At 42.1% G+C, this 13,649-nt stretch overlaps 3 protein-coding genes across 7 annotated transcripts in view; 1 reads left to right on the top strand and 2 right to left on the bottom strand.

Annotated features, from left to right (window-relative positions):
• HOMER2 (homer scaffold protein 2) overlaps positions 1-8,367 on the bottom strand; it is a 145,884-nt gene extending 137,517 nt beyond the window's left edge. The window contains exon 1 of one of the 3 annotated variants that reach the window (XM_055098881.2): positions 8,253-8,367. In XM_055098881.2, coding sequence (XP_054954856.1) covers positions 8,253-8,257 — 5 coding nt within the window. In that variant the 5' untranslated portion in view covers positions 8,258-8,367. The other 2 variants (XM_008968236.6, XM_008968237.5) reach the window with 2 other exon arrangements.
• A 14-nt stretch (positions 8,368-8,381) lies between these two features.
• On the top strand, positions 8,382-13,225 carry RAMAC (RNA guanine-7 methyltransferase activating subunit). Of its 2 annotated transcripts, XM_034939312.3 has the most exons (5): positions 8,405-8,542; positions 9,274-9,369; positions 9,509-9,557; positions 11,191-11,369; positions 12,062-13,225. In XM_034939312.3, the coding sequence occupies exons 4-5, from the start codon at positions 11,200-11,202 to the stop codon at positions 12,246-12,248; spliced, it is 357 nt and encodes a 118-aa protein (XP_034795203.1). In that variant the 5' UTR covers positions 8,405-8,542; positions 9,274-9,369; positions 9,509-9,557; positions 11,191-11,199; the 3' UTR covers positions 12,249-13,225. The 2 variants fall into 2 exon arrangements, with proteins under 2 accessions (XP_003815343.1, XP_034795203.1); XM_003815295.6 differs by lacking the exon at positions 9,274-9,369 and having other exon boundaries at positions 8,382-8,542.
• C16H15orf40 (chromosome 16 C15orf40 homolog) overlaps positions 11,998-13,649 on the bottom strand; it is a 24,463-nt gene continuing 22,811 nt past the window's right edge. The window contains exon 5 of one of the 2 annotated variants that reach the window (XM_057299922.2): positions 11,998-12,844. In XM_057299922.2, the coding sequence (XP_057155905.1) occupies positions 12,787-12,844 (58 nt within the window). In that variant the 3' untranslated portion in view covers positions 11,998-12,786. The remainder of the gene's footprint in view (positions 12,845-13,649) is intronic. The other variant, XM_057299923.2, reaches the window with a different exon arrangement.

Below are 13,649 nucleotides of genomic sequence, written 5' to 3'. Positions count from 1 at the left end.
TGAGGGGAGAGGAAGTGGGAAAAAATTAGTCAAAAATAAAACTGGAAGGCCGGGCATGGTGGATTACGCCTATAATCCCAGCACTTTGGGAGGCTGAAGCAGGTGGATCCTGACTTGAGGTCAGGATTTCAAGACCAGCCTGGCAAACATGGTGAAACCCCGTCTCTACTAAAAATACAAAAATTAGCTGGGCATGGAAGCAGGCACCTGTAGTCTCAGCTACTCTGGAGGCTGAGGCAGGAAAATCGCTTGAACCCGGAAGGCAGAGGTTATGGCGAGTCGAGATCGTGCCTCTGCACTCCGGCCTGGGCAACAGAGGGAGACCCCATATTGAAATAAACAAACAAACCTGGAGAGGAAGGCAGGGGCAAGATCAATAAATATTAACTGAGCACCAACTATGTATCAGATTGCCAGACTCTATGCTCATTGCTAAAGATGTGAAAGACACGGCCTTACCCTCAAGGAGTTTATAATTTAGGTGGATGTAAACAAATTACAATTCCTCACAGGAATTCACTTCCTGTGATAAATGCATGACTAGGTATATGAAAGACATAAAGAATAATCCGTTCTACTTGGAGGTGGGGACAATAGTGGGATGATCATGGAAGATCACCTGAAAAGGCTGTTTACCAGGTAGACCAGAGTGGGAAGGGCACTGCAAACAGAAGGGACAGCATGTGTACAACATAGTACGAAGTCTTCCAATAACTTTAAACAGTTTGATATGGGTATGCATTTAGTTCATTTAGGCAGTGATATGGTTTGGCTGTGCCGCCACCCAAATCTCATTTCGCAGTTCCAACAATCCCCGTGTGTTGTGGGAGGGAGGTAAATGAATCATGGGGGTAGGTTCCCCCATGCTATTCTTGTGATAGTGGGTGAGTTCTCATGAGATCTGACAGTTTTTTATTTTTTTGAGAGGGAGTCTCACTCTGTCACCAGGCTGAAGTTCAGTGGCACAATCTCAGTTCACTGCAACCTCTGCCTCCCGGGTTCAAGCGATTCTCCTGCCTCAGCCTCCTGAGTAGCTGGGACTACAGGTGTGTGCCACCACACCCAGCTAATTTTTGTATTTTTAGTAGAGACCGGGTTTCACCGTGTTGGCCAGAATGGTCTCGATCTCTTGACCTCGTGATCCACCCGCCTTGGCCTCCCAAAGTGCTGGGATTACAGGCGTAAGCCACTGCACCTGGCCACGATCTGACAGTTTTATAAGGGGCTTCCCCCTTTACTTGGTTCTCACTTTTCTCTCTCCTGCCGCCATATAAAGAAGGACGTGTTTGCTTCCCTTTCTGCCATAATTGTAAGTTTCCTGAGGCCTCCCCAGCCGTGCTGCACTGTGAGTCAATTAAACCTCTTCCCTTTATAAATTACCTAGTCTTGGGTATATCTTTATTAATAAAGCAGCATAAGAACAGACTAATACAGGGAGAGTGGCAAGAGATGAGACTGGACCGATAAGACAGAGTTGAATCTCGATCAGCTGCACATTCCAAACTAAGGAGCTTGGATTGTATCCTAGAAGAAATTAGGAATCACTGAAAGGTAAATGGATCCAGGCCTAGATATAATCAAGCTACTCTGAGCTAGCCGATAGATATACAATTAATTATATTATCATCAATTATTTTCTGTATGTTTCACAATGATAAAGGATGCTCTACTAGCAGAGTGGAGAAGGGTCTGGAGGGGAGCAAGGCTAGATACAGGGACTGACCAGTTAGAGACTGTCACCTTGGTTTGTGTGAAAAATGATGAGGGCTGTAACTAAGAGGGTGACATGAAGGAATGAAGAGGAGTGAACAAACAGAAGAGAAAGTTCAGTCAGAAGCTGAAGTTCACAGGACTCAGGGAGACACTGAGTATCTGGAGTAAGAGAGATGGAAGAGTCCAGGATGGCTGCTAGGTTTCTGGCAAGGGAAACTGCGAGGAAGCATTCTCTGAAAATGGAAAGAGAGGTAGATAAACAGGTTCAGGAAGAAAGATGAATTCCCATTTAGACACATGTTGCAGATGCCTGTTGGACATCCAGATGGAAATTTCTCGCAAGCAGGAGTATTTATGAGTCTAGAGCTCATATGTGATGGATGGCTGGAGATATCCATTGAGTCATCAGAACAGAAATGGAAGCTGAAGCCACAAAAGTGATAGTCTGCATAGGCAACACAAGGAGAGTACAGGCAAGGTTATGGGGATACCAACTTTTAAGTGGCAGGCAGAGGAAGAGGGAATCAGCCAAAGAGACAGAGATAGAGAAGTGTATTATATATATGTATGCATGTTTATATATATACACATATATATATTTAAATTTCCGTAAATCATGTTTTTTTGTTATATACCACTAAGAGTTATATATTATGATGTTTTGATGTCTTAAAAAAGAGCCCAGCCAAGAGCATGCCTGTGATACACAAACCAACCAATCAACAGCCATACCCCCTCTATATGGTCCATACACCCCACAAGACAATATTCCTGTCTCAGTCACCCCAGGGCCAGGTACCAGGCAGCTAGGGACCATCCCTATAGTTCAGAGCCCTCTGAAATTATTCAAACTAGCCAATCCTAAAATGTTTACCCTGACCTGCCTTTTCTTTCCTAATGAAACTCCAATAAAGGCTCCGGCCTAACGCTTTCCCCTTGCTCCTGTGTTCTGCCTCTGACCACCCTGGTGTCTTTCCCATGTGGCTCTGCGTGGCGTGTTGTGCTTCCTATCTCCAGGACCTGTGAGTGTAATGAACTTTGTTTTTCGGAGCCTCTCCTGTATCTCCTTTTGTGGCCACCCCTGACTGACCATCACATAAAATAATACAGAGCAATAAGAAAACAGTGACCCAGGGAAGTGGAGAATCATGAGAAACTTGGAAACAAAGTGAGAAGGTTTAAAGGAGGAAGGAGATAAAAGCATCAAATACTGCACAGATATGAAATATGCCGACAATTTTAGAGTCTTGAATTTGGCCCTGGGACAACTTTTCCCTAGTGAACTTTGCCAGGGTGGTTTTAGTAGAGTGGTTTCAGTGGAGTACTCAAGGGCAGAAACTTGACTGAATTGAATAGAAAAGATAGAGAAGTATAAACTGCAGATGTGGAGTATTCTTTGTAAAATACCCATGTCGGGAGAAAGGAGATCCGAGATAGTCTGAAGAGGATACAGGATTGAGGGCAGGATATCAGTTTTGTTTTGAGACTGAAGAAATTTGAGCAAGTGTGGGGTGGAAGCAGCCAGTAAAGACGGAGACTTGAAAACAGAGAAGAGAGAAGGAATAATTGCAGGCACAACTTGCAAGAGCAGAGGATGCACTGGCCAAAGACACAGGGAACTGCAAGCTGCCCAATATCTCCCTCTTCCTGTCCCATTTGACAGGCTCATTTATCAGCTGTGCCCCTGGATAAACTGCATAACCTCTTGACCCTCAGCTTTAGTCTTTAAAGTGGTTATTGTCCAAGATCACGAATGGCCTCTGAAAGCGGAGTTCTTTTGATGCCAGCATTCCCCAGGACTTTCTGCTGGTGTGTTTTGCCTGTAGATGATTGGGTCAAACTAAGGTTTAAAGTTATGAGTAATTGTGCACTGCTATTGGGAATGTAAAATGGCACAGCCATTATGGAAAACACTACAGTGGTTCCTCAGAAAATTAATAATAAAATTATCATGTGATCCAGCAATTCCACTTCTGGGTATACACCCAAAAGAATAGAAAGCAGGGACTTGAATAGATATTTGTGTATCTATAATCACAGACGCATTATTCATAGTAGCCAAAAGGAGGAAGAAACTCAAGTGTCCATTAATAGATGAATGGATAACAAAATATGGTGTAAACATACAATGCAATATTATTCATTAAAAGGGAAGGAAATTCTGACACATGCTACAATGTGGATGAACCTTGAAGACCTTATGCTAAGTGAAGCCAGTCACAAAACAGCATATAATGTATTTCACTTGCATGAGGTACCTAGAGTAGTCAAATTCATAAAGATAAAGTAGAATGGTGGTTGCTAGGGGCAGAGGGGAGAGGAAAATACAGTTATGGCTTAATGGGCACAGAATTTCACTGTGAGAAGATGAAAAAATCTCTGGAGATGGATGGTGGTGATAGTTGCATAACAATGTGAATGTACTTACTGTCAATGACCTGTGCACTTAAAAATGGTTAAAATGGTAATTTTTATGTTACATATATTTTACCACAATTTGAAAAATATATCTGCTTAAGTAAAACAAAATGTCTACAATTAGTAGAAAAAAACACTATAAATTTCATGATGTAACCTTTCTCATGCACATCAACAGGCCCAAGGATATTACTATCCAGAAGAATATAACTGATGCTTTAACAGTGACTTTTAGTTGCCAGCAAAGATTAAATTATGGCCCATATATTCTGGTTATACCAGATAGGTAAGAGCCACATTTTGCAAACATTTCCATCAAAAATGGTTTCAATAAAAAATTTCTGATGCTTAAAGTCTGAGTGTCAGTTATCTAGAAAATTCCCCTTCATGAAACAGATTTCCTGTTGTCAGAAAATGAGACATAATAATCGATAACATATCAGAGAATGAAAAGACATTGGTGGGCAGAAAAAAATTTCATTTGAAAATTTGAAAATCTGCTGGAATACCTAGAGTTCTTCATAGAAACTCTCAGAGGCCTAGAGGCCCCTAAGTGTCACACACAAATTTACAGGAAAGAAAATACCAGTTGAGTATCCCTACTATGAAAATCTGAAATCCAAAATGCTCCAATGAGCATTTCCTTTGAGTGTCATGTTGGCACTCAAAAAGTTTTGGATTTGAGGACATTTTGTATTTGGGGATTAGGGATGCCCAATCTCTATATTCTTTTCTGGGTAAGTCCTCAATACTACAAATAATGTCAATAATAGTCACAAGGAAACAAGCAAACTAGCCTACAAGAAGCCCCTTTTCCAAATATCCTTCTTGATTCCTGATACTAGGTGAGGAAGCATTTTTCTTAGTTTTTCAATTGTCACACTGCCCCTCTTCAAGTTTTCTATTTCCTGTTCTTGTCTCCTAAATATGGGTATTTCCTGAGGGATAGGCCTTGGTCGCCTTCTCTTCTCTATGAATACTTTCCCTGTTGAAAAGATCATATACTGCTGCTCCTTGATTTTTGACGGGGTTATGTCCAGATAAACCCATCATAAATTGAAAATATCATTAAGTCAAAAATGCAGTTAGTACACCTAATCTACCAAACATCATAGCTTAGCTTAGCCTACCTTAAACATGCTCAGAACACTTACATTAGCCTATAGTTGGGCAAGCTCATTTAACACAAAGCTTATTTTATAATAAAATGTTGAATATCTCATATAATTTATTGACTACTGTACGGAAAGTGAAAAACAGAATGTTTGTATAGGTATTCAAAGTACCCTGCTACTGAATGCACATGGTACCATTGTAAAGTACAACAATCGTTAAGTCAAACAGTCCTGTCGGGGAGCATCTGTACACCAGTGATTTCAACTATTGTTTCTTCATGAATTACTCACACATTTACATATCTGGGCAGAGCCTCTCTTTCCTGAGATTTAGTCTTGTATTTCTAACAACTCCCTGGAAATTTTCTCTTGAATATTTCACCAGTGTTTCAAATTTTACAAATGTATTTGGGCTCTGAGTTCATTTTTCCCTTAAAGCCACTTTACCTTATGGATATTCCTTTTCAGCCCCAATTTCCCAGGCTCAAAGAATTGGAGCCTTTCCTGATTTCTTTCTTTTCTTTTTTTTTTTTTTTTTTAAGATGGAGTCTCACTCTGTCGCCCAGGTTGGAGGGCAGTGGTGCAATCTCAGCTCACTGCAACCTCTGCCTCCCAAGTTCAAGCAATTCTCCCTGCCTCAGCTTCCCGAGTAGCTGGGATTACAGGCGCCCCTGCCCACGCCCGGCTAATTTTTTTGAATTTTTAGTAGAGACAGGATTTCACCATGTTGGTCAGGCTGGTCTTGAACTCCTGACCTCAAGTGATCCGCCTGCCTCAGCCTCTCAAAGTGCAGGGATTACAGGAGTAAGCCACTGCACCCAGCTCCTTCCCTGATTTCTACCAATCTTTTTCTCTCGTAATCCACTCAGTAACTAAGGATAGTACTATTTATAAGTACTGTGTGCTAACCAATTGCACTACTGGAGCTCCAGAATAGTACTATTCAATTATTATTATTATTATTATTATTATTATTTTTTGAGATGGAGTCTTGCTCTGTCACCCAGGCTGGAGTGCAGTGGCGCGGTCTCTGCTCACTGCAAGCTCCGCCTTCTGGGTTCACGCCATTCTCCTGCCTCAGCCTCCCGAGTAGCTAGGACTACAGGCGCCGGCCACCACGCCCAGCTAATTTTTTGTATACTTAGTAGAGACAGGGTTTCACCGTGTTAGCCAGGATGGTCTTGATCTCCTGACCTCATGATTCACCCGCCTCGACCTCCCAAAGTGCTGGGATTACAGGCGTGAGCCACCACACCCGGCCTTTTATTCAATTATTGTAACCTTGGTTGTTACACCTCTTACCTTTACTACCCAACACCAAGACTATCCTATTCCCTCATCCATACTATCCTATATACTTTTGCTAGGTTAATGTTTCTAAAACATTACTTGGAATATTCATAGTTCTATCATTCATTCCACAAACATTTATTCAGTGCTAACGTCATGGAAAAAGCACAATGTGGGGCTGGGCTCCGCAGCTCAGGCCTGTAATCCCAGCCCTTTGGGAGGCTAAGGTGGGTGGACTGCTTGAGCCCAGAGTTCGAGACCAGACTGGGAAATAACTGCAAAATTCCATCTCTACAAAAAATACAAAAAATTAGCAGGGTGGTGGTGTGCACCTGTAGTCCCAGCTCTCCGGAGGCTGAGCTGAGAGGATCGCCTGAGCCCAGGAAGTCGAGGCTGCAGTATGCCATGACCACGTCACTGCACTCCAGCCTGGGCAACAGAATGAGACCCTGTGTCAAAGAAACAAACAAACAAACAAAAAAAGCACAATGTTATACACTCCAGAATGTAGAAATGCATTAGATAAAGGCCTGTTTACAGTTTAATAGGGGGAAAGACTTGCAAGTAAATAATTTTAGTTCGAAGTTAGAAAGTGGTAATAACTAAATACATGAAATTCCAGAAATATGATGGACTCTCAATAGAAAGAAAAATTATTTCTAGGTAGAGATGTCACTTTCTAAAGCTTTAAATAATGGAAAGAATTTCAACATTTGGAGATGAGGGGGAGAGACAGGTATTTCATGCAAGGGACATGAGCAATCTATAAAAATGTAATAATTTATGCATGACGTACTTCACAGGGTCTGGTTTACCACTGACTGAGGGAGAATGGAAGGGGAACAGCAGAAAATAAAAAAAGTTTTGAATCCAAGTTAATAAACTTGACCTTTAATCTACAGGCAACAGAGAGCCATTGGATCAGCTATTTTGGATCACGGTGGTGCTTGAAGACAGCTACACCTATAGCAGGTATATGTAAGATAGGCTAGTAGCAGAGTGATGCTAGAGGCAGGACATCAATGAGAAAGGTACTGCACTGACACCGTGCAGGGGATGGTAATGAGAACGTTGATTAGGTGGGGGCAGTGGGTAAGAAGATGACAGAATTACTGTAGGGGTACAATCGACAGGACTTGGCAAGTGATTGGAGCATGGAAAGGAAAGAAAGGGCATCAAATCTGACATCAAAGTTTCCAAGTTGGTTGTATTAACAAAAACGGGTGCATAGCCTGGGAAGTAATTTGGGAGGGAAGAGGCCAAGCTTTGTCGGGATATTAAGTGTTTATACATTTGCTGAACATCCCAGAAGACATGGGCAAGACTCTTGGAAGTAGCTGGATACTGACGACTGAAGCTGGAACAGAGAGGGGGTATGTTTCTGCAAAACCACATACAAAACGGACTACGGAAATCTTACTACCGAGGCTTGCCCAGGCAGGAGAGAAAGATGTAGCATCCCTGAAGTCATCAGTCGTGTCTACTCTTCACCGCCTGCTCTCACCTCACCTTCCCCACGAAGACTCCGGGAGCAGGCGGCCGGAAGGAGCCCTTCCCTCCCTTCTCCGGTGATTCCCAGAACTTCCGTCTCTACCCGTCACCTGCTCCCAATCAAAGGAGCTTAATAGCCGGCGACGTTTTCGACTGCCCAGCCACCAGGCAGGCCGAAAGCGCATGGAGGGCATCATCCACCTTTAGACAGCTACTTGCCCACACCTCATCGAGCTCTGGGCGTTGTGCCAGCATTTGAAGAAGCGATCTGTTGCAAAGCGATCCACACGGAGAGCCTTAGTTATCGCGAGACTTGACAGGCACCCTCAACTTTAGCCCGCCGGAAGCGGAAGTCAGGTGGTTGTCGGATTTTAGAGGAAGGCGCTCCGTTACATTGGAGAACTGGAGTGGTCTGGAGTTCCACGGTGTAGTGGGCCAGAGGCCACCTCTCCTGGGCTTCTCAGTGTCTCGCCGGCGAGGTTCGGCCTGAGCTGGATAGACATAGCCCTTGGCGGGTGAGTCGCCCCGGACGCCCGGGAGGAGGGAGCGGGGCGGCCGAGCTGGGTGGCCAGCGAGGTGTCCTCCCCCTGTGCGGTGATCTGTACTCTTTGCTAGACCGAAACCCGTTTACTTCTCACGGCCCATAATTTCCCTCACTTCTGGAGGTATAAGGTGCTTCGGAAGGGAGCAAATCTGCCAGAACCTTGGTAAGCAAGCTGTGATGTGCCTTGAGGACGGACGGGAAAACGCAGTTGTTTTCAGTCTGCATCTTCGTCTGTTCCCCGGGCTCACCTCCCAGGGCAGCGAAACCCCATTCTGGTTGGTTATTTCCAGGGTTAGTCGCCCGCAGCCAAAGTTCTTTGTGGTTATATTTGTGGTGAATGAATTAGCAGTATTCAAGTACAAATCTGAAAGGCTTACCCTAAAAGAACATACATACTTTATGAAGTTTGTATTCATACTTGAACTGTTTTGCTTTTGAAGGCCCAGAGGACAAATCTTGTAGCTTCTTGCTCTTGAGAACCAGTTCCCTCTTTGGAATATTAGCTTTGGAAGTCTTTAGAGCGTTTTTGTTTGTTTGTTTTTTGTTTTTTTTTGAGACGGAGTCTCGCTCTGTCGCCCAGGCTGGAGTGCAGTGGCGCGATCTCCGCCTCCCAAGTTCAAGCGATTCTCCTGCCTCAGCCTCCCGAGTAGCTGGGACTACAGGCACATGCCACCACGCCTGGCTAATTTTTTCTATTTTTAGGAGAGACGAGGTTTCACCGTGTTAGCCAGGCTGGTCTCGATCTCTTGACTTCGTGATCCGCCCGCCTCGGCCTCCCAAAGTGTTGGGATTACAGAGGTGAGCCACCGCGCCCGGCCTTAGAGCACTTTTACTCCAATTCTTTCCTTGAATAAGACTTTTATGCGCCACCCTCCCCTACAAACACCTTTTGAGAGTTTCCTTAAATAAAGTCAAGTTTGTTTTTTTCCTCCCACAGATTTAAACAACCTAAACATTAAGCAATACAGCTGCCTCAAACCTTTGGGGTAAGTAAAGCTTGGGTCGATTAACATTCTATTTAAATTTCGTTCTCAGTAATAATACAGTTGATATTTGTTTACATGAGTATGGGTGGGGAGTCGTGGGAGAACATATGAGAACATAAAAATGGAGTAGCACCTTTTCCTTGCCTTATGATTTTTACTGCCCATCTGGATTAGGTATGGGTCATCTTTTTAGTGATTTCTGTGATCCCACTAGAATTCTAGGCATGATTTTTAATTAGCTGAATTTATTTAAAACTCATTCCTTGGATTTGAGAATTTGACATAGTTTGCCAATCCCAGACACATTGAAAGTCTGATATTTGGTATTTGATAAAGCATACTAAGAGCAATAGCCTGAAAGATAAGAGTGTCAGGCTGGGCGCGGTGGCTTATGCCTGTTATCCCAGCACTTTGGGAGGCTGAGGCAGGCAGATCACCTGAGGTCAGGAGTTCAAGATCAGCCTGGCCAACATGATGAAACCCCGTCTCTACTAAAAATACAAAAATTAGCGAGTGGGCGTGCACCTGTAATCCCAGCTATTCGGGAGGCAGAGACAGGAGAATCACTTGAATTCGGGAGGCAGAGATTGCAGTGAGCCGAGATCGCGCCATTGCACTCTAGCCTGGGCAACAAGAGTGAAACTCCGTCTCAAAAAAAAAAAAAAAAAAAAAAAAGGCTGGGCGCAGTGGCTCATACCTGTAATCCCAGGACTTTGGGAGGCCAAAGCGGGCGGATTATGAGGTCAGGAGTTCAAGACCAGCCTGGCCAACAAAACCCCATCTCTACTAAAAATGCAAAAATTAGCTGGGTGTGGTGGTGCGTGCCTGTAATCCCAGCTACTTGGGAGGCTGAGGCAGGAGAATTGCTTGAACCTGGGAGGCAGAGGTTGCAGTGTGCTGAGATCGCGCCATTGCACTCCAACTCTGGGTGACAGAGCAAGACTCCGTCTGGGGGAAAAGGAAAAAGAAAAAATCTACATATTGTTTCTTGCAATGCAACAATAATTTTGGTTTAATTTTGTTGGGGTTACAGTAGGTAGTGTAAATGTTACAAATATTTGCATATGTTTGGAGGAAAGGCAGACTAATGAAGAAGTTATCACAATAGCTTCCATTGTCACATCTCTTTGTCCCAAACCTTTTATTGGAAGTTAATAAAGTAAGAAAAATAATTCGGGCCAGGCACAGTGGCTCATGCCTGTAATCCCAGCACTTTGGGAGGCCAAGGCAGGAGGATCACCGAAGCCCAAGACTTCCAGCCTAGGCAACATGGCGAGACCCCGTCTCTTCAAAAAATACGAAAATTAGCCGGGTGTGGGTGGCATGCACCTGTAGTCCCAGCAACTTGGGAGGCTGAGGTGGGAGGATTGTTTGAGCCAGGGAAGTCAAGGCTGCACTGACCCGAGGTTGTGCCACTGTGCTCCAGCCTGGGTGACAAAGTGAGAGACCCTGTCTCAAAAAAAAAAAAAAAAAAAAGTTGAATTCAATATCTAAAATATGACAAGTCTGAAAGCACACAAAGACTTCCATGAATACCCTGCCTAAAAATTGCTTACTTCTTGGTTTTTCATTATTTGGAGAGAGTGTTAATTTTTAAATTTTTTTTAATGGAAATGTCTTTAAAATTGTACAGATTTTCAGAATGACTGACACTGCCGAAGCTGTTCCAAATTTTGAAGAGATGTTTGCTAGTAGATTCACAGAAAATGACAAGGAGTATCAGGAATACCTGAAACGCCCTCCTGAGTCTCCTCCAATTGTTGAGGAATGGAATAGCAGAGCTGGTGGGAACCAAAGAAACAGAGGCAATCGGTGTGTATTCAAAAGAATAAATGCAGATAGTTGATCTGGCAGAGGATAGCTTTAATCTGCTAGACTGGAAGGCCAGTGAGGGCAGGGACCAGTGTTTTGGGTATGGCATACCTAGTACCTAATAACAGTACCTGGTACATCATTTCTGATAAATATTTGCTTTAATATTTTTTCAGCACCATGTATTTTTTCCTTGCTGTTCAAGTGCGTGTGTTTTTTTGTTTTTAGATGTTTTTTCTGTAGACTAATATTTTCAATGCAAATCTACTTTAAAAACCTAGAGTTTTCTACAACTTGTTCAATTCCATAAAGAAAATATTGTTTCGATTTTACTTTAGGAAGAAGTTTACAAATGGAAGTTACTTTTACTTAATAATTCAAAATAGTCAAAGGAATAAATTACCATACCATTTTTGTACAATTGAATAGATTTCACTTTAATTTGGAACTATTCTATTGGTTATATAGTCTGCCTATGTCTCTGTAAAGTGTACCTAGTATAATACTGGAAGAATGATTTCAATCTTAGGAAAGTTTTGAATAACTGGCACTATAGCATTCTATTGTGAAAAATGTTTTTTAGTCTTATTTATTGTGTATTAGAATGAGAAACCAGAAGCACTGCTATGGGTTTGTCATATGTTTTTTTTAACAAGGGAAGTTTAAAGATCTTTTTTGTTTTATTGTTGTAGGTTGCAAGACAACAGACAGTTCAGAGGCAGGGACAACAGATGGGGGTGGCCAAGTGACAATCGATCCAATCAGTGGCATGGACGATCCTGGGGTAACAATTACCCGCAACACAGACAAGAACCTTACTATCCCCAGCAATATGGACATTATGGTTACAACCAGCGGCCTCCTTACGGTTACTACTGATAGAAATGTTGGCAGCTTTTAGTAAAAGCATTTACTCTGTTACCATGAGAAAAGTTTGGGTGTCTTCTGTTGGTCATAGTTTTACATCTGATTTTACAGAATGGATTATTGATTTTTTGGAAGTTGAGACTTTAAAAAAAATAGATCTTACTTGCGAAATGTGATGGTTGCTGGGAATACCTGAAATTGTGGATTATATTGCTTGACTTCTACCTCAGAATCTTCTTTGTTTCATGACTTAATAGTGCTTTAAGTTTGGTATATTATTTGACCTCTAGGAATTCTTTGTTTTACACAGAAATAAAAATTTTAAAATAGAAAATGCTTTTACTTTGTAAGGTAAGAGAGTATCCATATGCTTAGATGTGCTTGTTTCTAAAATTCTAGAGGTTGATATAATCAGCTCATGAATGCACAGCTATGCTTTTTGTGATAGATTGTATATAACATCAGCAGTTGAAAGGTAAAACAATTGCTTTTTTTTTTTTTTTTTTTTTTGCTTTTGTTAAGTGACTATGGTACTTTGTGATTCCTTAATCTATAGATGAGTCAGCTCCACACTTGAGTCTCTTTTTAGAGGGAAATCAGTAATAAAGCTGTAAAATAAGGAAGGAATCATTGTCAGTTTGTGTCTTGATCTGGTGGTGGTTGGGATAAGGGTACACATCATTTTATACAAACACTAAGGCTTTTTGCTAACAACATAGCAGGTCAAAATTCACACATAAGGAAGTTTAACTCTGTACTGTTCACACTTTTTAATCCTGTAAATAATGCTGCATTTTGATGGTTCTTACTTTTTTGGTATTTAATGTGGGCTGATTTTACAATGTTATATTCACTTCCAGATGCATACTTCTGCTGCTTTCTCTTCTATAAATAGTGATGCTATAAACTTCCTTTCACAGAGATCATTCTATTTCAAATCACTTTAATGATTATTACAATGATTTCATTCAAATAAAAATTTTAAAATATTTAAGCATCTTCACTCCCAAGTTCTGGCAGTTAGCCCATTTATTAATATGGTGAAATGAGATTTTTGGGTTTTTTTATGCTGTCCTTCATATCTGTTGAAAAGGGCTTATTTGGTTTAACAGTAACATTAAGAGTGCAAATTTCAACATAGGTCAAAGGAATTAACAGGCACTTTCCTGACTTTATTAGAGTGACAAAAAATATATATATTTAAAAAGGCATCTTCCAGCCAGGCATGGTGGCTCACGCCTGTAATCCCAGCACTTTGGGAGGCTGAGGTGGGTGGATCACTTGGGGTCAGGAGTTCGAGACCAGCCTGACCAACATGATGAGACCCCATCTCTACTAAAAATACAAAAATTAGCCGGGTGTGGTGGCACATGCCTGTAATCCCAGCTACTCGGGAGGCTGAGGCAGGACAAC

The sequence above is a fragment of the Pan paniscus genome, chromosome 16 (genome assembly GCF_029289425.2).
Source record: "Pan paniscus chromosome 16, NHGRI_mPanPan1-v2.0_pri, whole genome shotgun sequence".
Classification (NCBI taxonomy): Eukaryota; Metazoa; Chordata; class Mammalia; order Primates; family Hominidae; genus Pan; species Pan paniscus.
The sequence above is the reverse complement of the archived record's forward strand: the minus strand, read 5'-3'. Positions and strand labels throughout refer to the sequence as shown.